The 26038-nt window shown below is 38.8% G+C and overlaps 1 protein-coding gene and 1 non-coding gene across 3 annotated transcripts; one reads left to right on the top strand and one right to left on the bottom strand.

Annotated features, from left to right (window-relative positions):
- Positions 1-546: 546 nt before the first annotated feature.
- Positions 547-21466, bottom strand: LOC143282105 (receptor expression-enhancing protein 5-like). 2 transcript variants are annotated; one of them, XM_076587608.1, is made up of 6 exons: positions 21267-21466; positions 19050-19143; positions 16718-16856; positions 15447-15591; positions 11617-11649; positions 547-6191 (listed from the first exon to the last, which is right to left on the bottom strand). In XM_076587608.1, exons 1-6 carry the CDS (start codon positions 21400-21402, stop codon positions 6118-6120), a joined length of 621 nt encoding a protein of 206 aa, XP_076443723.1. In that variant the 5' UTR covers positions 21403-21466; the 3' UTR covers positions 547-6117. The 2 variants fall into 2 exon arrangements, with proteins under 2 accessions (XP_076443723.1, XP_076443724.1); XM_076587609.1 differs by lacking the exon at positions 11617-11649 and having other exon boundaries at positions 21267-21464.
- A 4054-nt stretch (positions 21467-25520) lies between these two features.
- Trnaf-aaa (transfer RNA phenylalanine (anticodon AAA)) lies at positions 25521-25593 on the top strand. The gene has a single exon. It is a non-coding gene; the product is annotated as a tRNA-Phe (tRNA).
- The last annotated feature ends 445 nt before the right edge of the window (positions 25594-26038 follow it).

The raw sequence follows: 26038 nt of genomic DNA, 5'->3' as shown, positions 1-26038 counted from the left end.
CACTGACTGGCAGTCAGCATTGTGCCTTTGCTAGATGCCTTCACATGGACACTGCACACATACACATTCTTCTCACCACATGTCTACCATACCTCCACTCTCCAAACTACACACCGAACATCCCAGGAGTGAGGTACACGTGCACATTCTTTTACAAACAGTCTACCCCCCCACACCTCTACCATACCCTCGCTCTCCAAACTATACACCATACATCCCAGGAACTAGGTACATGTACACATTCTTTTACAAATGGTCCATACCCACAATTCTACCATACCCCTGCTCTCCAAACCACACACCATACATCCCAGGAACAAGGCACAGTCACCTGTGGTGGACCTCATTCTGCAATAGGCACTAAGGACTTCGCATTGCCTACCTTCCCACCCACCAATACAGAGGTGTTGCAAAATACAACAGCAAAAACCCCCACCATTAGTTTTTTGTGTTAATGCAGCTTATATGCGTAGATATATTTTATTATGCACACACAGTGCTAAAAGAGCAAATGCACACACACACACACACACACAGAGAAATACATAAGTGTGACAAGCAAGTATTTTAATTCAAAAATAAAGTTGAAGAAACAAGTGAATCATTTATTTCTAACTAACAGAAACGTAGAAAAAAAGAAAAGAAAAGAAAAAAAAGTTAGTCAAAAGAATACTTGAATGACTGTCTAATTATAATCATGAGCAAAGGGCACAATAAATAACATTTGACACCACTGTATAACAAACATTTGGTCCGAATTATAAGTTAGAACACATATATAGAACCACTGATTACACTTTTGATAAATACATGTAAATTGGTCATCTTTTTTTTTTTTTTTTATTGAAAAACTGTCGAAGAATATCTTTACCAATCACACACTCAACCATCTGGAAAAAGTTTCAAACACATGCTATATAAATACAAAGCGTCAAGCAATCAGAATTATCATGGTATTTTCTTTAAAAGAAGATAATGAGAACATTATCTGAAATGAACATATCTGATTCTATGATCTCAGTCTTTACTGTGAGCTGTTCAGTATCATTTATGAATACTGTTGAACAGGTAACAGTGAAAAAATGTAACACCACAAGAAAAATTCCTGAATGATGGCCTGCTCTTGTTCGCATTTGTTCATATCAGATTTCCAGGTGAAATTTGGGTCAGGTGCCCCAGGTGAAATTTGGGTCAGGTGTAATTCTCTGATGACAGCGCACCCCAGAACACAGCACCCTTTTTGTTTTTTCCTCTTTGGTCTGTGAGTCTTGCATTATGTTGGATTTCTGTAATGACGCTCTAACATTCTCTTTGGTCTGTGCTGAATTAATTTCCATTGTGGGACTCTCCCCTTTGGTTCATGGATCTTTGTGGTCACCTGATGGGAGAGTAACCTCCCCCACCCTCATCCCCCTCCCTCAACCCCCTACAACCCTACTTCAATAAAAACTGAAGACTTCCCCCCTAAACTTTGAATAACTGTTAATTATGTGGTGTTGTAAATTCAGAACCAGTGTAAGAAAGCATAAATGCATTTTTTTTTTTATACAACAGATGGGTTTATGATCTGTTCATCTTTTCTCCATGCAAAATTGTAAATCATATTTGAAAATGATCAGCATGCTACAGTGCCAAACTTAAATACAATATTTACATGGAATTGGACTGAAAATCATATTAGACTAGAACAGCATAAAGTCAGGGGCTTAGTAAGTGGATTTCAATCACCTCTGAAACACAATGGTTAATCATATCAAAACTGTAAGCATGTGTAAAAATATAAAGAACCATGGATGAGCAAAAGAACCCACTTGAGTCGTCAACATGGATAATATTGCACAAAGATATCCAAATGATGAACTAGAAGCACAAAGTTACATCACTGCTGATACAGCCCATACAAACATTAGTTGCAAACACTAACATCAAGTATTAATCTTGTACTGTGTGAAGGGAGGAACGTAATGGGGGACAACAGTAAAGCCCCAGAAAGCACATGATGTTATCAACTATGTGAAAACTGCGGTATTAACCAACAAAAATGCAGGATTCGGTTATACTGAAGAAATCATCAGTCCTGTTTGGTGTGATGGAATAGTCAATATTTGGGTTTAACTTTTGGTCCTGAAGTTAATGAAAAAGGAAACTGTAAAAAGCAGACATCCCCAAAATTAAGAATAAATAGACAGTCTCTTGACTGCAGTTTTATCACACACACAGTTTGCTGCACAATTTATTGTTTGTTATTTTGTACAATATATTACTGTGATGGAGATTATGCCACCTGCATTTATGAAGGACTTTATGCTGCTAAACACCATAGGTACTGACTTATCATTCTAATTTAATGTTTTCAGCTTTATGTATGATTTCTAACTGTTTGCAATCTCTGGGTGTAAATATTTACAGCATCTTCAAGTATGGTGACACTTACTGAACAAAACAAAGTATAGATCTCATCAACATCATTGATATCCAGTCAGTGGAGCAGACAGTTTGGATAAACTGCATGGTGGACTCAAAGATGTAGCTGCAGAGATAGCATCTGGTTTGTTTTTCAAATCCATTCTCAATTTTTTTTATTTTTTTTTTTTATATAGCCTAAATACCAAATTTATACTAAACCATTCTCAAATTGTGTGAAAAAAATCTTTAAATCCTCAATCTGTGTCAAACGATTTCAAATCTTTGTAGCCAAATTTAGGACCGAACGTTTTCAAAGATACATACATATTTTTTACATGCACATATGCACAAAAAGAAAAAAGAAAAAAAAAAAAAGAAAAAGAAAGAAAGAAAAAAAGCTGTATTCTTAACAAAATCCCCAATACTGAATCCTTTGGAAGACATTCACATAATACATATTTAAAAAATGCTTTGAGCAATATATTCTATTATTGCCTGCATAATGGAAGACATTGTGCAACAATGACTTTATCAGTTACAAACAGGATACACAGAATTCATAGGCAGTCACTAAATTTCCTCAACTTTTCAAACGTCTGCTATTCGTTTTCAGTTCCACATAAAAATTATCTTAATTTCAGAAAAAAAGGTTTTCTGAACATCCATGGATAGTCTCAAGCCATTCAAACTACATACAGAAGTGCAATGTGTATATCTATCAATGCGGCATACCCTAAACACTGCAAAACTGATATGTCAGAAAAAAAAAGGCACAGTATCAAAAATGTGTACATGGTTTCAATAAAAATGTATATATATATTTTCTCTTCCATCAAACCATCCACACTGCATATCTAGTGATCAGGAAATCATCAAGAGATTAACAATTAATGTTTAAAATGGAAGTATGGACATTGTTCCCTGGTTTTGCATTCCACAGGTTAAAAAGAAAACAAAAAAGACTTAACACATGGCAGCAATTGTCATGTATTTTCAAATGTTCAGTCTCATGACCTTCCATATTTATCATGCAACCCATTTTTGACTGACAAAAGCAAGGTTAGTGATTTTTGTTGCTTTTCAACTCAAACTCACTGACTGCTGGATATATCATATCCTACTTTTTGTTTTATAATGATTTTTTTTTCTTTTTATATTACCTACATGGTTCAAACAGACCACACACAACTTTCTGTTCAACAATAGTTTATGTATTCAGCTTGTGCTTGAGAATAATTCATTTCACTTGTGTTACCAATCCAACTTGTGTTAGACAGTTACTTATTTTCCTTACAATACTTACACAACTTCTATTTTTTAACAATGATTTATATTCCTGTGTTCCAAATCCAACTTCTGTGTTTTAATGATTTACTTATTGTCTTACCTGTCCAACCTCTGTGTTTGACAATGACTCATTTCCCTTGCGTTACAAACCCAACATCTATCTTTTGACATTTACCTGTTCAACTTCTGTGTTTGAAATCGATCATTTCCTTTCAGTATCCATCAACAATGAGTTATTTCCCCTGCGTTACAAGTCTAACTTCTGTGTTTGACAATGATTATTTCCTTTCAGTATCCATTAACAATGAGTTATTTCCCTTGTGATACCAGTCTCTGTCACCAGACTTCTGTGTTTGACGATTAATTCCCTTCAGTATCCATTTACAATAACTATTTCTTTTGTGTTACCAGTATAACTGAAGTGTTTGACAATGACTTATTTCTCTGGCGTTACCTGTCCAACCTCTATGTTCAACAATGATTTGTTTCTCTTGTCTTCCCAATCCAGCTTCTCAGTTTGACAATGCTTCATTTCCCCTGCACTGACTGTATATCTCATGTTATTTTCAGGAATAATCTATGAAGTCCTGTGTTCGGTGCTCCTGCAGTTCCCTTCTGCTGCCATTAAGGTTCTTTTCACCCAGTTCTCTCTTTCAGATGACCAACATTTTCACACAGTCTATTTCAGACATATTTACTGTCAAGACTACGGTACTTCTTCAGGTTACAAAAGCTGTTGTTGTTTTTGGTGTTGTTGTTTTCTTCACCAAAAAAATCTCTGATTGACTCTCATAGCTGAAATGCTAACTTTCTATTTATGGATACTTTTGTTAATTTCAAAAGTCTACCTCCAGCTGTTGCTCTCCTTTTCTAAAACTGACATGTCAACACCATCAATGTCTGCATGCTGAAGAATAACCTTCATCTCGATTTCAGCTCATGAAAAATCAATCTATTAAAATTAAAAAGTACTGGTGAAAAAAGATCTAAACAGTTTTCTGCTTACAAAAAAAACAAAACAAAACAAAAAACAAAACAAAAAAAAACAACCCATTCTACAGGTGTCAATTTTTCCTCTGGTCAACTCAGTATCTTTCATTCTTATATACGAGTTACTTTGACCATAATCTATATGACTTGGGCAAAACCATCTTTCATACACATCTAACTTACTCCATTGAAACCTATGGATTAGAACCACATGCACACATTACACACCTACAGACAGCAATTCACAATTTCATCAAAATGTCAGATAAAGTCTAGGATCTACACACCAATTCAATCCCATTTTTTAAACTGCTGGGTTAACTGGAAAACACATGATTTCAAGGGAAACATTACCATCATGATCCACTTATGAAAACTTAAACCGACCAGAAAAATGATTTGAATGGATTTCTTCTTATAACATGGATATATATATATATATATATATATATATATATGTGTGTGTGTGTGTGTGTGTGTGTGTGCTTGTGGGGTAGAGTGTGTGGTGCGTATTGTGTGTGTGTGTGTGTGTGTGTGTGTGTGTGTCTGCCAATACAGAGAGTCCGTGAGGGTGTGGGTTCGAATCCCGCTCTCGCCCTTTCTCCTAAGTTTGACTGGAAAATCAAACTGAGCGTCTAGTCTTTCGGATGAGACGATAAACCGAGGTCCCGTGTGCAGCACGCACTTGGCGCACTGAAAAAGAACCCATGGCAACGAGAGTGTTGTCCTCTGGCGAAATTACGTAAAATGAAATCCACTTTCATAGGTACACAAATATGTAAGCATGCACTCAAGGCCTGACTAAGCGCGTTGGGTTATGCTGCTGGTCAGGCATCTGCTCAACAGATGTGGTGTAGCGTGTATGGATTTGTCCGAACGCAGTGACGCCTCCTTGAGAAACTGAAACTGAAACTGAAACTGTGTGTGTGTGTGTGTGTTTGAGTGAGTGAGTGAGTGTGTGGTGTGTGTGACTGTAAATATATATATATATGTGTGTGACCACGCATGTCTGTGAGAGTGGCAGATAAAAACCAGAAAAAACAAACAAACCTGAATCCATACTTCTACACATCCGAACATGAAGCACTCACATCAAGAAGGAAAAAGAAAATTTCCTACCCAGATCACAGAAGAATACTGTACAAGTCAGGAAAACGAAAAACACCAACAAGTATTACTTTAGACAACACACAGAACAAGTATTACTTTAGACAACACAAAGAACAAGTATTACTTTAGACAAAACAAAGATCAAACCAACCAACAAACAAAAGACACTAAAACAGACGACTCCAGCCAGCCTTTTGAGGTGTGCATGCTGTCCTGTTTCTTCCTTCCTTCCTCGTTGCCTGCAGCCCAGCCAGCCACACAGCCCTGGGCCATCACTGTCAGCTGGGCTGGCTCAGCTGGGCAGTGTGTCAGCGTTCTGCCGGCCTAGTCCACTTTGCTGGAGGACACCACTCGCTGCACAGCCTCATCCTTGATCAGCTGCTCTGCTGTGTCTTGGGCTGCAACACACAGTAGAACTCATGGTGACACTCAATTCATGGTGACACAACTCATGCTGTGTCTTGGGCTGCAACACACAGTAGAACTCATGGTGACACTCAAATCATGGTGACACACAACTCATGCTGTGTCTTGGGCTGCAACACACAGCACAACTGATGGTGACACTCAGATCATGGTGACACAGCTCATGGTGATACAACTCATGGTGACAACTGATGTTGACACAGCTCACGGTGACACAGCTCACGGTGACACAGCTCATGGTGACACAGCTCATGGTGACACAAAAATGTGGTGACATGGTGACACAGCTCATGATGACACAACTGATGGTGACACAACTCACAGTGACACAGCTTGTGGTGACAACTGATGGTGAGACAGCTCATGGTGACAAGTCATGTTGACACAACTCATGATCTGCTGAAAACATGACAAAACTGATGACTTTATGACCAAAAAATGATTGCTGACAAAATGAACAATGACAGCCTTTACAAACAGACAGCACAGCAGAAATCATGGCGACACATCTCATGACTCTACAGTCCACAGTTAATAAGAAGACAAAAGATGATGACTTTGCATACAACATGATGACAAAATCGATGACTTTGGAAAATACCGCAAAGAAAAAAGCGATGACTTTGCTGACTGCTGACTTTACTTAGAGATAGCATAATGGCAAAACTGATGACTTTGTGAAAATGACAACAAAACTGATCGCTACAGACAACTTGGAAAAAAAGATGACCTTACTGACAACTTGATGACAAAACGGATCACTTAACAAGTTAACAGACAATGACAACAAAACTGATGTCTGAATAAATGACAACAAAATTGATGACTTTGCAGACAGCATGGTGACAAACACTGATGACAGTGCAAACAGCACAAAGAAAATTTTTTTCAGAAAACACAATGACAAAACTGATGATTTTACAAGCAAAAATGATGACTTTGCTGATGATACTATAAAAAAAAGAAGAAGAAAAGAAAAAAAAAGAAAACTGATGAGTTTGCAGACAACTTGAAGATAACATTTGCAGACATGACAAAACTGATGACTTTGCAAACAAACTTGTATACAAAACTGATGATGTCACAGACAACACCTCAGCAAAACTCTGCAGATACCATGAAGGCAGTGCTGATGATTTTGTACACATCATGATCATGAAAACAGAATGAAGACTTTGTACAAGACAAGACAAGACACATCTGCTGACTTTTCTGAGAGAGAGAGAGAGAGAGAACGAACGATTTATTCAATATAAGGCCATTGCCCCATTTGAAGGGGTTAAACAAAAGTAAAGAAAATTTTCTACCTTATATAATGTTATGAATATTGTTAACATACAAATAACATACGGACACAAAAGTATTGCGTGAACAAGTAAATACTCAGATTCCAAGAGAAAAACAACAAAACGAACAAGCAACAAAAAGCAATCGTCTTTGCCTTACTCTCTGACATCTCTATGGAATAGAGAAAGAGAGAGAGAGAGAGAGAGAGAGAGAGAGAGAGAGAGAGAGAGAGAGAGAGAGAGAATAGGAAATTTCCATCATAGAATTTCTGGCAGGTGCGTATAATACTATTTCACAACTGAGAACAGTCTCATGGCAAGTAAAGAGGTAAGAACTTTTCACTGATAAACATACTGGTCAGTGAGAAGCAAAGAGGATAGTAATTCACCCAGTGTTCAGACACGCAGCAGACTGCACAAAATGTACAGTGCACACAATGACATGTATTACACACAATACTGTACACTGCACACAATACTGTGTGTTGCACACAATACTGTATATTGCACATAATACTGTGTGTTGCACACAATACTGTATATTGCACACAATACTGTGTGTTACACACAATACTGTACATTGCACACACTACCAGGTCGAGCACACAAAATACTGTGCATTTGCACACAATGACATGTATTACAAACAATACTGTGTGCTGCACACAATACAGTGTAGTTCACACAATAATGTCAATAATATCTTGACATGTACAGCACACCATACACAGCAGATAAATTCACACAAGCTTCCTGATCTAATACCTTGACAAGCACAGCACACCGTATACTGCTGATGAATTTAAACAAATGTCCTGCTTTAATACCTTGTCATGTACAGCACACCATACACTACCGATCAATTTACACAAGTGTCGTGATCTAATACCTTGACATGTACAGCACACCATACACTGCCGATAAATTCACACACGCTTCCTGATCTATTATTTTGACATGTACAGTACACCATACACTGCTGATAAATTTACACAAGCGTCATCCTCTAATACCTTGACATGTACAGCGCACCATACACTGCAGATAAACTGACACAAGTTTCCTGATGCCTACAAACAGCTGTAGCATGTGACACCATGTGACAGTGAAAGTTCGCTTGATGGGCATCACACTATCATTAAGGATTCAGGAGAATTTTTTCAGTTTTACTTTTTCATTAATTGGATCTCAAAATTAAATCAAGCGATTGCAGCCCATGATGTCAAAAAAGGCAATCTGTCTGGTGTCGTTTATGGCATTCTGTGTTTCAGTTCTTTGTAGAACTTTCTGAGCGAGTGTGTACCTGTGCATGCTGAGTGTTTTGATATGTTTGTGGATTTATATATTGTCTTTAATTCACTTTGTGTGTGTGTGTGTGTGTGAGCGCACGCGCGTGAGCGTGTTTGTGTGTTATGTGTGTGTGGGATGTGTGTGTGCTGTGTGCATGTATGTGCGCACATTTGCATGTGTTAGTGGATTTATTTATTCATTTTTTTCTTCTTTTTTTTGGCTTCAGTTGCATGCAGGTTATGGAGCACCAGGACATTCTTTTATCATTATCATTTTTTTTTTTAGCGCTTCACATGCCTGCTCTGTGTGTGTGTGTGTGTGTTGTGGGTGTGTGTGTGTTAACACAAGTATGTATACATGCATATGCATACGTGTGCGTGATGCCTATTTTTAAAACAAAAGTGCAAAAAGAAGTCATCATTTTCAAGATCTAACTCTTTCTCTCTCTCTCTCTCTCTCTCACGAACACACACACACACACACACAATCCTTTCCCCATTTGTCCTCTCTCAAAAGTCAAATAATTCCTTGACATCATCCAAATTGCTGACAAGTTAAAAAACAAAAGAAGAAGAAGAAGAAGAAGGAAAAAAAAAAGAAACCCATTGTCATAACCCTTCGACCTTTTAGCTGAGGCGAAAAAGGTGGACTGACATAAGGCAAGGGACAGATAACCTATCAGTACTACACCCCTCCACACCCACACTCCCTCTCCAGCCAATCCTCATGATGACGCTGACGTGATTTTGTTAAGTCACCACCTGAGGTCATGTCGCTGAAATATTCTTCTGTACTTTGGACTCTGAATGTGGCTACACTCCCTGAATACAATGTGGTGAACCTGGAAGACAGGTAAAGTAAAGGGGGAAAAAACAACACATCCCCCCTCAAATCACACACACACACACATACATAAAAAACAAACACACACGTGCAAACAGTAACAGATGTTTGTACTCTTCTGGAATGATATATCTGGTTTTTTTTTTTTACAGTGTTGTTTTTGCACGCCCTGAATTGTGACACATGTGTTGTGTGTGTGTGTGTGTGTGTGTGTGTGTGTGTGTGTGTGTGTGTGTGTCTGTATTTTCATATCTGCGTGTGTGTAAGCGTGCATGTGTCTGTATAAGTGTGTGTGTGTGTGTGTGTGTGTGTGTGTGTGTGTGTGTGTGTGTGTGTGTGTGTGTGTGTGTGTGTGTGTGTGTATGTGTGAGAGAGCATGCATGTGCTTGTATAAATGTGAGTGTGTGTGTGTGTGTATGTGTATGTGTGTGTATGTGTGTGTGTGTGTGTGTGTGCACGCACGCACACAAACATGCTTGTGTGTATGCATGTGTGTACACAGTGGAGTACTTGGTTATTTTGTGTCAGCGACATGTTACAAGTGCATGTGCGCATCTCCACAGATAGCCATTAGAATACACAGTATGTACAAACATGTACATGAATGTGTGAGTGCTCTTGTACATAAGCACCAGACAAATGAGAGAGAAAGTGAGAGTGAGTGTATGTATGCTCTCTTGATAAAGGATATGAAGAAACCAAAACTGAAAATCTTTTTTTCACTTAAAGTTTTATGTCTTGGTAACAGCAGTTACTAAAGCATTTGAAAAAAAAAAAATTAAAAAGGAAACAAAGAAAAAAGCAAAGTGCAGACAAGAGGAAAGATAAAACAGGAGAAAAATATAACAACCCAACAAAACCCCGAAGCAAACTAAAAACCTAACATAAAATAACAACAGCTGCAACAAAAAAAACACAACAAAAAACCAAACAAAACAAAACTAAACACCTCCTGTAAGAACTTTGCAAATAATGAGACTGAAATCCCTTTACAAACACAAAAACAGTATGATATACATATGCTAACAGAAAAAATGGCTTCAAAGTAATGACCAAAACAAAAAAAACAAAAACAAACAAACAAAAAACCCCACACCACCAACAAACCAAAAAAAAAGCAAAATTTATAAGTAGTCATTATTGAGAGAGAGAGAGAGAGATAGAGAGAGAGAGAGAGAGAGAGAGAGAGAGAGAGAGAGAGTATTACGACCCCAAACAGACAGCATCCACAAATACACCGTTATTAATTTTAACCCTTTCCATGTCGTCACAAAAAAGAGCTGGACTTAGCTTTAGCCAGTTCCTTCATATAAACAGATCCACAAAACGTCTAATATCTTTCAGCGATGGTCTAATTCCTAATTATACAGTTTACAATTATTTCACATATCCTGTAACTTTTTTGTGCAGTCGGGATTTTTTTAAATCCTTACATTTAACTTTATATAAAAAAAAGGTCACTATCTGAGTGTCATTCTGATATCTAAAAAAAAAAGCTCATAATTAAAGCCATCAATATGATATTCATTAAAAAAAAGTCACTATCTGAGTCATCAATTTGATATTTATCCAAAAAAAAACACACCAAAGGTATCTATCTGAGTTATCAGTTTGATATTTACAAACAAAGAAGAAAAGAAAAAAAAAAAAGGTCACTATCTAAGTCATCAGTTTGATATTTACAAAAAAGGTCACTATCTGAGTCATCAGTTTAATATTTCTGCATACTTTTAAAAATTTACTTCTGTGCTGTTCAACAGATCCTCATCAATGTATTTTCAGAGCTTTTGTTAAGCAGTCAGTGTTTATCAAGCACTATGAGAACCAAGCAGAATGATGAAAAGGATTAAAGATCTCTATAGGCGTTATTAGAAATGAGCAGTGTTTGAAAAGATAACCACAACCAATGAAGCTTTTTCTTTTCCTCCCTCAGTCACTGCATTAGCTGCAGTGAGTTCTGATATGTGTGGACACTCACCCTTCGACACAGCTTCCTGGGCCAAACCTGACACTGTCCGGTCAACAGGAACACAAAATGGTAAATACAAGCATGGACACGTATGCACATCAATCTATCTATCTCTCACTCCCTCTCTCTCTGTCTATATATTATATGTCTATCTATCAATGTATCTCTCACTCTCTCTGTCTAGATATGTCTATATATCTATGTATAAAGTATATATCTCTCATATGCAGGTACCATACAAACTGATTATCATGCACATTTAAGCTCACAAACATGTGTGTTCAGAAAGACACACTCACACACACTCGTTGAGTAAGAAAATATTTGTTTGAGTGACACTAGCATGCCAAATATCACAAATATGATTACCTGTTTCAAAGAAATTATACATGCAGTATTTGCATATATGAGCATGCATAAAAAACAACAACAGAAGCCTAATTTCACTGATGTGTGATTTATAACATTCATATTCAAGGGTGAAAAAAATCAATAAAAGCTTTCACAAGACTGACTAATAAAATGACATATAAGAAGAAGAAAAACAAGACTTCAGACAAACAACCTGTTCATGTAAATCTGTGAGACTAAGAGTAAGACACAGGCACTCACAAAGAAAACAAAATACAAAGCAAGCAGCTGTTCTTAATTCAAAATGTAAAAACCATAGTACAGATAAGATTTCCTAAATATTTTTCAAATGGTTATTGTTAACGTTTTTTAGGTGAGGAAAAAAACAACTGAAGAAGACTACTATTCATCCAAATGAGCATCCATTGCAGCTGTGATGGTATTTGCTCATTGATTTATATTAAAAACAACAACAAAACCACATCACAATCAGCCTTGAACAGTTGAAGATAAACACCTAACTTTGGAGTGTGACCCCAGTCTGTATCCTATTGACTTCAGAGGTTGAGAGAGAGAGAGAGAGGGGGGGGGGGGGGGAGGGGAGATAGAGACAGACAGAGAGGCTGACAGAGAGAGAGAGAGAGAGAGAGGGGGTGGGGGGGGTAGGGGAGACAGAGAGGTTGGCAGAGAGGCTGACAGAGACAGAGACACAGAGAGAGAGAGACAGACAGACAGACAGAGACAGACAGACAGACAGACAGATGGACGAACAGCAAGGGCTGACTCAGAGGCACATGTAACCAGATGTTAATATATATAGCCTGGCAATCAATACTCAGCTAGGCTGTACATCAGCACAACAGCAGCACTGAAAACCCTGTACCCTGCCTTGCTCACACCACATGGCAGCTGTATGTGTGCTCTCACACTTGTAGGACCTGATGAGCACTGAACACCAACAAGTGCCTGGCTGGTGGAATGTAGTAATACTCACTATAGTAGCAGTAGTAGTGGTGGTAGTGGTAGTAACAGCAGTATTGTAAGTGACAGTAGTTGTCGTAGTAGTAGCAATAGTAGGAAAAGCAGTACTGATTTGCTATTGTCAGTGGAGTGGTAGGTATGCCAGAGGGCAAATGTTAAAAATTCTGTTTCCGTCATTCACATTAATTACTACCACCTCCCACCTCACCCCACCCCACCTGTCCACATCTTCCACAAACACTCACTCACACAAAAGTATGTGCAAACATGTACACACACACACACACACACACAAAGGCTGATGATGTCATTCTTCATAAAAAGACATTTTAAACTGAAGGATGAACACGCACATACATCTGAACATGATCATGCAAACACACAACTGTTTACTGATTCATGCATGATGCTTATGCTCATATTAGTTGTTAGACACACACACATACGCATACCTTCAGTTAGCTGATACACATCAATCTTCCCTCCCAACATTTATATTAGAAACAAAGAAGAAGAAGAAGAAGAAGAAGAAGAAGAAGAAATGATTATTGCATGTTGTAATTAAAACCCTGAAATTTACAACAGTCAACCTGTGGATAAAGCTTCACCCAAAAAATAGACACATAAAGAGTACACACCAGATGTGGGGTCACATGTGTTCCACCCAGATGTGAGAGATTCAGACACTCACAGTATCGGTTAACACAAATATCAGTGCAACATTCAGAGATAGCGACACTAAGCTATAGTGTGTACACACACACACACACACACACACACACACACACGTAAATTACAATGTGACTCTGACAGGAAGAAAGACCTAACAAGGACAGATGCTTTCCTGATGTGTCAGATCAAGCAGGACACTGACATCTTGCTCAGCATTGCCCTTTTTGCTTTGCTCTGCTCAGACAGATGATGCTGTGCTTCTTTTCTTTTCTTTCTTTTTACATTCATACTTTTTTGTTTGTTTGAACAAGAAAATCACCAAAGAACATGATAAGAATAAGAAAAAGAAAAAAAAAAGGGATAAAGATATTCAAATTTTTTGGTCAAAAGAAAGAAAAAAAAAAGAAGAAAAAAAAAGAAAAGATAAAAACACCCATTTTTTTGTGTGTGCCAGTATAGACCTCTGAATGATATATTTACATCTAAATATATATATAAATCAACCAAGCAAAGTATTGACTGCCAGGATATATATTTACATCTGGTTACATGTGCCATTGAGTCAGCCCTTATTGCCTCTGTCTGTCTGTCAACCTCTCTGCCTCCCTACCCACCCCTCTCTCTCTCACTATATATATATATATATATATAAATATAAAATAGAGAGAGAGAATTATATATATACATATATATATATATATATAGAGAGAGAGAGAGAGCGAGAGAGAGAGAGAGAGAGAGAGAGAAAGAGATTATATATATATATATATGAGAGAGAGAGAGAGAGAGAGAGAGAGAGAAAATATATTCATACAGTGAGTGCCCCATCCACCTTCATGTATCACTGAGATGTATGTGTATATGAATGCGTGTTTTAGCTGAATGTGATTATCAAAGGCAGTGTCTTATTTGTAATGTGCGCACCATATTCTGATTATTGATATATTTACAACCCTTTACTTTATTTCAGTTTTATTTATTTTCTTACTAAATAATGTTACTTATAAAATTTATATTTGCTTAGATTTCTTTATATAAAATATGTATTCTTTTTATCTTTAGTTTGGTATCTTTACAAATTACAATCCACATACCTGAGCATAATATCTATGTATTATATGTAGCTTAATCATGTATGAGCTTATAGTTATACAGTGTTAAGCGTGTATTTATATCACACCAGTGTTCTTGTTGAAATGTGGGAGCATGATTAAACTTTCGTGTTGTTCTGTGACTGTTAACACCTCATGTCCATTTCAATGCTGCCTTCTGATTAGCAGATGTGTCAACAACTCCTCTTCCAGAGATGATGAAACAACGGTTTAACACGATAATGAAGTGCTCTTTGATGTGGTGTAATTTAATAATAACAATAATGTATCATACTTATGTGGCGCAAAGTCCCCATAGATGGGTTCTAAGCGCCTGAAACAGTACATAATACAATAGTGTATTATACCATACAAGAGCACATGAAGACATAGAAGTGAGAAAACAAAATCTGTATCCACCAATATAACACTACAAACTGCAGATATATAAATAATCGCAGGAAAAGGGCACAAAACACACACACACACATATACACACACACACACGTGTGCATGCTTAAACGCCAAGCCACAAAGCACACACACCACAGGAATACTACAATGGAGGGGTGGACAAAAGGGGGAGTGTAGAGTGTGGGAGGAGACAAAGAACTATGCTTCGTTACATCCAAACCATTCTGAACAGGTGGGTTTTCAGTTCACTTTTGAAAAGAAGACAGAGCTGGTGAGTGCCAGAGATCCAGAGGAACAGAACTCCAAATATGCATGCTGTGAGCCACCCACCTTCATTGATGGCCTCCCTGGCGTCGTCCAACGCCTTGTCGATGTTGCTCTGGTGTCGCAGGATGAAGGGGCGGATGAAGCGGTAGTACAGGGTGCTGGAGCCGTTCCAGGCGGTGGGGGCAAAGCACCAGATCAGGAACAGGCACTGTCACCACACATGTTGTGATGTATCAGTGGTGTAAAGTGATTTATCATTCATTGCGACATTTATACAGTAATTTATAGTCTATCAGCAATAAATTTATTGCCTGCCTTGAGTAGTACCAGATCAGAAACAAACACTGCAACACCAAATGTGTTCATGTAGACCATGCTGATGCTTCACATGTTTCACCTGCACTGAGTAGCATTCTGTGGTGTTCATGGTGATTCCCCCTTCCTACTCCCAAGTTCCCCTCTGCACACACTGACACAAACACTAACATGCATACACACACTAACATGCATACACACACTAACATACACACACACACACAAACATGCATAAACACAACAGCACACACAACATACAAATTAAACACAAACTAACATGCACATATTCAACAACTCACACACACTTACATACACACCGAAAGCAGGCAGAACTGTTTATAAATAAAAAACTGATTTCAAGTTTGGGACAGGGTATGTCTCAGAGACATTTAAGACAGCACTGGCATGCAAAAGAACACAGCACTGGCTTCAGTACCACAAACCAACCTTAGTCACTCTCACATACACATGAAAGGACACTGCACTTCCTTCAGTACCACAAACCAACCTCAGTTACTCTCTCACACATGCACATTAATTGAGGTGAATGACCTCTTGGCTTGTGACCTAAAAGACAAGTTTCCCAGTGCTGGCATCTTAGTGTTATCAAGATAACATATGTAGGAGTAGATCATACTTTACACATATATCGTGTATAATCTACTCCTAGATATATTATGTGTGATCTATACCTACATATATCAGCATAAATGTGTGTTACATGTGATCTATTATTAAGGTCTTACTGTTGGAGGGGTGGAGTCCTGATGTGCATCATTTATCTGTGTATTATGTATGATCTGCCCAGATAGTTGCCTCCTCTGCTGTTTTGATAGTCAGTCACACACAACTACCACACATTATATATCATGTATGCATATGATCTGCCCAGATAGTCGGGACAGCTGTTGCCTCCTCTGCTGTTGTGATGGTCAATCAGACACGACTGACTATGATACATTATATATAATCAACTCCCATGTATCTCATCCATCATACTTGATCCATTCCTTGCCCACCTTGAGGAGCCAGTAGAAAGGGATCCAGAAGAGGAGGATGTCAGCAAAGAACTCCACCAGGCTGAAGACACTGTACACCACCCAGTATGTCAGCCACTTGGTGTCATCCTCCTTGTCCTCGCTCTCTATCGCTTTGATCCTGAAAACATATCACAGGTTGTTTTATCATTCTGTTTGCCACTTACTTCATTTATATCTTCAGATCAGTTTCCCCAAAAGGCATCACTGCAGTTAGACAAATCAATATATGCCACACTGCACCTGCTAGGCAGATGCCTGACCAGCAGTATAACCCAATGCACTTAGTCAAGACCTTGAGTGCATGCATGTATACATCACATTATGATTATTTGTGTAACTATCAGAGTGGATTTCTTCTAATTTTTTTGCCAGAGGACAACACTTTTGCCATGGATTCTTCATGCTGCACATGGAACCTTGGTTTATCATCTTATCCGAATGACTTGATGATCAGTTTGATTTTTCCAATTAAACTTGGGAGAAAGTGTGAGACTGTGATTCAGACCCAGACCCTCACAGACACTGAACTGGTAGATAAGCATCTCAACCATTCTGCCACCTTCCTCCCTTCATTTACAAATGCAAATTAAATACAACACAGCCAGACAATGAGAATTTTCAGAAGGCCCGAAACAATTACTTCTATAAATCAGAAAAATATTCAAACATTTGATGGAGTAAAAAAATAATTGGAACTACATACAATATTATTGTCCACACCAAAGACTTGTTGAACATGACTTGTGATTTTTTTTCTGCGTTACCTGCACTGTTTCCAAAAGGATATATATATCTATATTCATAGCTCTCTCTCTCCTCTCTCTCTGTGTATAAAAGTGCCTGCTTACCTTGTATACATGTGATTGTTCTGCATTGCTGACAAGCTGTGTGTACTGAAGATTTACATTGCTGTTACATTGTTGTACAAATTATTCTGGAGACCAATCTGTTTTTTTCATATCTCTCTTCTTTTCTTTCGTGCACATTGCAAAACAAAACTAAAAAAAACAACAAAAGCCAACAACAATAAAACAACAAAATACACACCATCTTCTACACTATTTCCCCATCCCGTGTAGCTGCCATCCTGCCCAGTTCACCCTCATTATCTGTATAATTATTTTATAAATCACAAACTTAGTATTACTTCAGTTCATGAATGGGATCTGGAGAGCTTTCTTTGATATCTGGCAGACTACAAGCAGCTGAAAAAAAATTCAACTGTTAATAATAATTAATTTCAATACTCTTGCGCCCAATATAAATGATATTATAAATTCATACTACAGAACTTCATGAAAAGATACCTTCACAATACTTATTCTATATATTCATGGTTGCCCTTACTGCTATTGCTAGTCGACTGCAGCAGCCATAGGCATAACTCAAATCACGAAGTATCATCAAGACACAGTAATATATCCAGACATAATACTACAATATAAATTCATTAATCTCTCACAAGGAACATTTTTATGTTGAGAATACTCAAACACATACCTCAAGGATCACATTAACTTAAGTATAAGAACATATGCATAAACACACACACACAACCCCCCCCCCCAAAAAAAAAACCAACCAAACAAAACAAAACAAAAAAAAAACCCAAAAAAACCCACCACACACACACATATCTATATGTGTGTGTATATATAATAGTGTGAATTTATGTTTTAAAATGTTTTTAATGCTGTGTGTGTGTGTGTGTAATTATATAGATAAATATATACATAGATATAATACAGCATTTATATATATATATCTCCAAAAGCATTGGAACAATGATACCAAAAAAAAACAAACCCATTTAAACTGTTTAAACTGGCATGCACTGCATATATGTCAGCATTCTTTTACAAATAGATATATTCACTCAACAAAGTTGTGTAATTTCTCTCTCTCTCTCTTTCTCCGTCCCTCCCCTGTCCTCCCTTACTATCTCTTTCCTCTTCTTCATTTCAAATTCTATTCTTGGACCTTCCCTAAAACGCAGCTTCACACTTGAATGCAAACACACACAGAGCACTTTGTGTTCATTCAGCTGATTCTCTTTTTCTGCCATTGTAACACTGAAAGAAAGAAGGCTCACTGTACAAAGCAAACTGAGTCTCTGGTTGCCCTTGTACATAGTGTTCTCAACCTGCCAGTCTGCGCTCAATCAGTCTACTGTCGGGAAATCTTTCCTCAGTGGAAATGTCTCGTCTTCTTAGCTGGGCACAGTAGCGCTATGCCACCAGTGCTCTACCACAGATAATCCTTCATCTTCCTGCTATCCTATTGACATGCAGACAACGGCCAGGAAACTCACGAAGCGTAAGCAGGATAGAGGAAGCCGATGAAGTTGCAGAGAAACTGTGCTCCGAAGCCCACCATAAGGTATAATGCAATGAAGCCAATGAACCCTGCACACACAGCACGGGCACATGTCTGAACATATGTGTGCAAGCAGAAATACACACCTATACATCTATACAAATTTAGGATGCATCATCATCATCTTATATCATTCAACTTTTAAGACAGAAAAATTGCTGCAAGTGCATCTAATTTGCACACATATATTACACACACACACACACACACATATATATATATAAATACACACAAATTTGTATCATCACCATCTTACAAGTTATATCATTTAAGACAAAAAGGACTTGCTTCAACTTCAAGAGAATCTAAATGAAGATGAACTGCACAATATACTCACCAACGTCGTATCAAAAGCAGAGAGAGACTCTTCTTCTTGGAATGAACTACAGTGATTCCTTTCATTGTCTGCAGACAATAATCTTTGTGAATTTTTCACTATGACCGTATGGACTGACAACACTAACTTAATTAGTTTATGAAAAAGATGAGCTTGCTCTCTCAGTCCTTGTCTTTGTGTGTAACAGTAAACTCAGGTCACAGCAGACATACAGAGACACACATAGATTATCTCACTGCTACATGTATCCTCTCTCCTGTAACTGCAAGTGTTACATCAGGCATCCTTGATCCATGGACATCAACTTGATCAAGCTTTGCCAAGGATCTTTGTTAACATACACACAATGAAACAAGAGTACAGGACCTCAGTGATCATGCTTTCCAGTGAAGTGACAGACATATGTATCTGCAGTTATAATGAAACTAGTATTTGTATTGTCTTTGCCAAGGTATGATGTTTACATATGTGGTAAGCAGCTTGGCTTGCATCATTGTTTAACTGCTGATTTTCTGACTTCTCTTCCTCATATAACCCCCCACCCCCACTTTTTTCCTGTCTAACTTCATATATTCATGATAATGCATACACATACAATGATACAGAAACACATACACACAGACATACACACAAACCATTTACATTTGGAGTACATTACTGTTTGAGTTTAGGGGGGTGTAAGGTTTGATCAATGGACAATGTGTGGTACACATACATAATTGATTGTATGAATCTATAGTATGTATACACATACCAGAAATTGGAACCTTGCTACCCTTCTGCAGTATACATTTTTATCAATACTGCTTATAATGGCTGTTTACTAACTCTGTAACTGAATACTTGGTCATTATATAAATTTTGAACATGATGAATTTAACTAAAGTCTAAGACCAACATTTGTGTGTAAACACAATGACACTGAAATGTGTGATGTGTGAATGTTTCTGGCTTCATTTAAACTAACCTACAGGTGTAGTTTTGGAGGATGAATCATAAAACCATTCGCCTTTTGATGGGACCACAACCTGTTGTGACTGGCGTGGCAGCTGGCAAGATCAGGAAATGCTCGCAAAACACATGTGTACACTGTACATTTTGTACACTAAGCAGAAATGAAAATAAACTGAAAAGCACTGAACCTTGCATTTGTTGGGTTTCTTTTATATAACGTTATAGTTTATCTTGCACACAGGAGAGAGAGAGAGAGAGAGAGAGAGAGAGAGAGAATGACAAATGTTGCACTGAGCTTAAACTGGATAAGCTGAAAGCTTCTTTACACCATGCCCTCACATACACAAACACACCAAAGAAAGAAAGAGGAAAACAAAATACATGATGTGTGTGTGTGTGTGTGTGTGTGTGTGTGTGTGTGTGTGTACGTACGTACGTGTGTGTGTGTGTGTGTGTGTGTGTGTGTGTGTGTGTGTGTGTGTGTGTGTGAGAGAGAGAGAGAGAGAGAGAGAGAGAGAGAGAGCTTGCACATTACAAAATCCAATTAAAAAACAAACAACAATAAAATCAATCATGCTCGTCTGTGACACAGGGATTGCATCAAACTTACAACTTACAAAAGGACAATGAAATCAACCCGACATGTGTGAGTGGAAAAAACAAAGTTCATACACCCAAAATTAACGAATCAACCTGTTAATCCTGATCAATCGCCGGGGTCGGCCGACGTGCGAGAATGGTGTATTAACACTAAAATGGACACATCACCATCTGAACGAAGGCGGTGATTTCCTTGTTCAGCTGTCTATTATTTGTTAAAAAAAAAAAAAAAAAAATCTGAACTAATCAATCCCTTCTTACCCAGCGCCATGTAAAGCCTCTTTACACCGGTCTTCTTCTCCAGTTTTTCAAGCAAGTCAGTAAAGGCATTTTTCTCGTACAAAAACTTTTCCAATTTGTTTTTCCAAACATCCACGTTTTGCTTTACGCCCGCCATCCTTGCTGTTCGTACTTCTGTCAGTGTGTGAGAGCAGACGACCACCGACTGATCCGTCCGAGGTTCTGATTGGGTTCAACACCGCCGCTGCAAAAGCAGGAAAATCATAGTCGGCAGAAAGTGGGCAAAGTACTTGCTTTGAGCAGTCAAAAGCAACAACAGTAGTCTCTGCAGCCGGCGGCAACAAGAGCAGCAGCAGTTGCAATGACACTAGTGCCTGTGACAGAGGAAGCACTGAGCAGGAACCCGCGGCACGAGTGGAAATGCAATATCAAATACTAACTTTTAAGTTATCTATTTCTTTATCTTTTACAAAAATAATTATTCATATTCTTATAATTTTCTGTTTAAAAAAAAAAAAAGATAATCTTATTTATTCATTCATTTCTACTGTTTATTTCATAGTTCTGTTTTATTTTCCCCAAAGGCCTGACTCAGTGCGTTGGGTTACTCTCGCCTGGTCAGGCATCTGCTCATCAGATATACTGCCGAGTGCCGGTATATGGCCGCGTATAATATCTGTATCTGTATCTGTTGAGTACATCGCCGTTGCGGCCAAGATTATGGCATTATCGCGACGGGTGGGGGTGTGCGCAGCTTAGCAGGTTAATAGGTTGTTTATTATTATTATTATTATTTTATTTATTATTATTTTTAAAGATCTCAGGAGTTGGTGCTCTTACTATGTTTTCTTCCAGGTGGTTCCAGTCTTTTACTGTGCTAGCAAAAAATGACTGTATTGCTCTGTCTGATATCTGCTGACTTGGAATGTTCTTGTGTTGTTTCTTATGTGATTAGAGATCGCACTGGTGGTATCATACTGATCGCCAGATGTTCGTGGGCTTATGAGTCGTCCTGGTTTAAGTTAAGTACTCAGCTAAGGTGGTATGGCCGGTACCAACCCCTTAACCACCTTGTAGACTGCCGGAGAAGATGAGGCGTAGATCATGTCTGCGCTGTTGAAGTGTCGGCAGTTGCAGAGTGTGAAGCATCTTGGTGATGGAGCCGGGTGTTCTGGATTTATAATCGCCGGTTATTAACCGGGCAGATAGGCGCTGCACTTTTTCAAGTTTATCAATATCCTGTTTGAGGTAAGGACTCCATATGATGGAGCCATACTCGAGGGCTGGTCTGATGAGGGATGGATATGCATTTCTTTTGCATTTGAGGGGGCAGAAACGCAGGTTTCTCCTGAGGAAGCCAAGGGTGCTTTTTGTGCTTTTCAAGTTGCAGGTGTAGGCAATGTGGGTCACCGGTGCTCCATTTCAGGTCATCGAGAGTTGAATACCTAGATAGGGGTTTCAAGTGTGTGGACGTGCTGAAGGGGAGTGTTACATAGGGAGTAGATGTGGTTGGTTGACTGCTGCATACTGAGGATGTAGCACTTGTTGGGGTTAAACTTCATACCCCAGTCAGTGGCCCAGGTTTCGAGTTGATTAAGGTCCTCTTGAAGCTGAAGGGAGTTGATCTTGCAGTAAAGGGGGCAATCGGTCAGCAAACAGGCGTACCTGGGATTTGACTCTGTCCGGGAGGTCGTCAGTTGACTGATGTGGCATAGGAAGAGGAGTGGGCCCAACACTGTTCCTTGAGGTACTCCGGAATCCACCGACCGAGGTTTCTTTGGATGTGACGCCCTCTATCACGACGGTCATCTTCCTGCGCTGGAGAAAGTTTGATAACCAGGTATGGAGGGGACCTCTAATTCCATATTCGTGCAGCTTGTGAAGGAGACGTTTGTGGGGGACAGTGTCGAATGCTTTTGAAAAGTCTAAAATGGCGACATCGACTTGATGTTTTTCGTCAAAAGAGTTAAAATTAAAAATTTTTTTATTTTATTTATTATATATATATATATATATATATATATATATATATATATATATATATATATATATATATATATGTAAGAACGCAGTGACACCTCCTTGAGCAACTGAACTGTTGTTGTATTGTATTGCATTACGCTTTTTCGTCACAACATATTTCTCTCGGTGTGAAATTCGGGCTGCTTTCCCCACTGAGGGAGAGCGAGTCGCTACACTGAGAGCGCCACCCATTTTTCTTGTATTTTTCCCTGCCTGCAGTTTAAAAAAAAAAGAAGTTTTTCTGTCGAAGAGGATTTTTCTACAGAATTTTACCAGGGACAACCCGCAGTTTTGTTGCCGTGGGTTATTTTACGTGCGCTAAGTGCATGCTGCACACTCAGCCGGCGACGCTGGAGACCTCGGTTTATCGTCTCATCCGAATGACTAGCATCCAGATCACCACTCAAGGTCTAGTGGAGGGGGATAAAACACTGGCGACTCCGACGGGATTCGAACCAGTGCGCTCAGATTCTCAGTAGCTTCCAAGACGGACGCGTTACCTCTAGGCCATCACTCCACTAGAACTAACTATGGGCCATCAGTTTCAGTTTCAGTAGCTCAAGGAGGCGTCACTGCGTTCGGACAAATCCATATACGCTACACCTCATCTGCCAAGCAGATGCCTGACCTGCTGCGTAACCCAACGCGCTTAGTCAGGCCTTGAGAAAAGATGCCGTGACCAGGATGGGCCATCACTGAACTGAACTAAATTCTGCCATAAAAAAGTGACGAAAGAAATAAATATGTCAACGATGATATTGATCATGATACTGACGATGATCATGATGATCACGACGATGTTAACGACAACTGACGACGACGTTGGTGAATTGAATGTTCACTGCATGAAATCTGTTTCTCATTCAGTGTATAATTATCATCTCGGTTGGCCACCTAAAAGGGATATAACCGCTTCAATGAAGCATCGTTGTGTTGGTATCAAGGGTATTCTCCCTTGCATTATGACTACACTGAGTGGCCACACCTGCCTCGATCGTGTTCAGTGGCGCTGGGGTGTTCTATAAACCTGCAGTGGTACACATGGGCTCTGGACACCAATACAGTTATTACTGCTGTTGTTATTTATGTGCCTTTGATTCTCGTTTCAGCGATCAGTATCAGTAACAGTAGCTCAAGGAGGCGTCACTGCGTTTGGTCAAAACTCCATATACGCTACACCACATCTGCCAAGCACAGATGCCTGACCAGCAGCGTAACTCAACTGACGCGCTTAGTCAGGCCTTGAGAGAGAGAGAAAAAAAAATCATCAATTAAAAAAAAAAGGAAGAAAAGGATAAAATAAAAATAAAATAAAATAAAAACAAATAAAGTAATAAAAAAGAAAAAAAAGAAAAAAAAAAAGAGATAAATACATACTACTACTACTATTTAAAAGGTGCAAAATCCTGATGAAGCCACGCGCGCGCGCGCGCGCGCGCACACACACACACACACACACACAAAGGATAAATAACTGACAAATAAATGTAAAACATGCAGATACACGTTCACATATACACGCACACACACATGCATAGCAGCATTGTCCCAACAATTTCAGCTAAAATATTTGATGACAGCGGAGCGTGTAGTCGCCCAGGACGAATTCAGTCGCTCCGTCAGTCGGCCAAGACACGCAGTCCGGCCGGCCGCGCGGCGTACAGTTCCTTAATAGTAGGACTGTAAACACAAGGAAATCTTTGTAGATATATTAAAAGATTAAGACGTTATCACAAACATGTAAAAAAAAAGAAAAAAAAGAAGTCATAATAATAATAATAATAAAGGCTTTTTTTAAAATTTTTTTATTTTTTTATTTTTTTTTGTGGAGTGATGGCCTAGAGGTAACGCATCCGCCTAGGAAGCGAGAGAATCTGAGCGCGCTGATTCGAATCACGGCTCAGCCGTCGATATTTTCTCCCCCTCCACTAGACCTTGAGTGGTGGTCTGAACGCTAGTCATTCGGATGAGACGATTAACCGAGGTCCCGTGTGCAGCATGCACTTAGCGCACGTAAAATAACCCACGGAAACAAAAAGGTTGTTCCTGGCAAAATTCTGTAGAAAAATCCACTTCGATAGGAAAAACAAATAAAACTGCACGCAGAAAAAAGAAAAAAAAAAGAAAAAAAAGGGTGGCGCTGTAGTGTAGTGATGCACTCTCCCTGGGGAGAGCAGTCCGAATTTCACACAGAAAAATCTGTTGTGATAAAAAGAAATACAAATACAAATACACTGAATACAAAAATCACCAGCCGAAATAGCTCAGTTGGGAGAGCGTTAGACTAAAGATCTGAAGGTCCCTGGTTCAGTCCCGGATTTCGGCACAGAAAATCCGGTGGTTGTTTTTTTTTTTTTTTTTCAAGGGCTAGTGATATCACGATCAAGGCCTCCTGACCCACTGATCTAAAAATAGAATATACGTCTCAGTGCTCGGCCTAACGCCTGAAAAGCGCGATATATTAAGTAGAGGACATGCAGTCTCCAAATGGCGAACACCGAGTCGCCGTTTAATAATAATAATAATAATAACCTGATAATTAGTAATGACAATGATTAATTTTGCTTATTCTGCGCCTTAGTCAAGTTCTTTAGAATGGTGGTGGTGGTGGTGTGTGTCCATCGAGATCGATGATGACCATCGTTGTCATCCAGCTGGGGGATGGGGGGAGGGTGGTGGTGGTGGTGTGTGTGTGTGTGTGGGGGGGGGGGGGATGCTCATGAATCTATCTGTGAGTGCGCAGATGGCTGAATAGTCCAATCTGCGTACGA

Source organism: Babylonia areolata, chromosome 5 (genome assembly GCF_041734735.1).
Source record: "Babylonia areolata isolate BAREFJ2019XMU chromosome 5, ASM4173473v1, whole genome shotgun sequence".
Lineage (NCBI taxonomy): Eukaryota > Metazoa > Mollusca > Gastropoda > Neogastropoda > Buccinidae > Babylonia > Babylonia areolata.
This window is presented reverse-complemented; position numbering and strand designations above follow the sequence as displayed.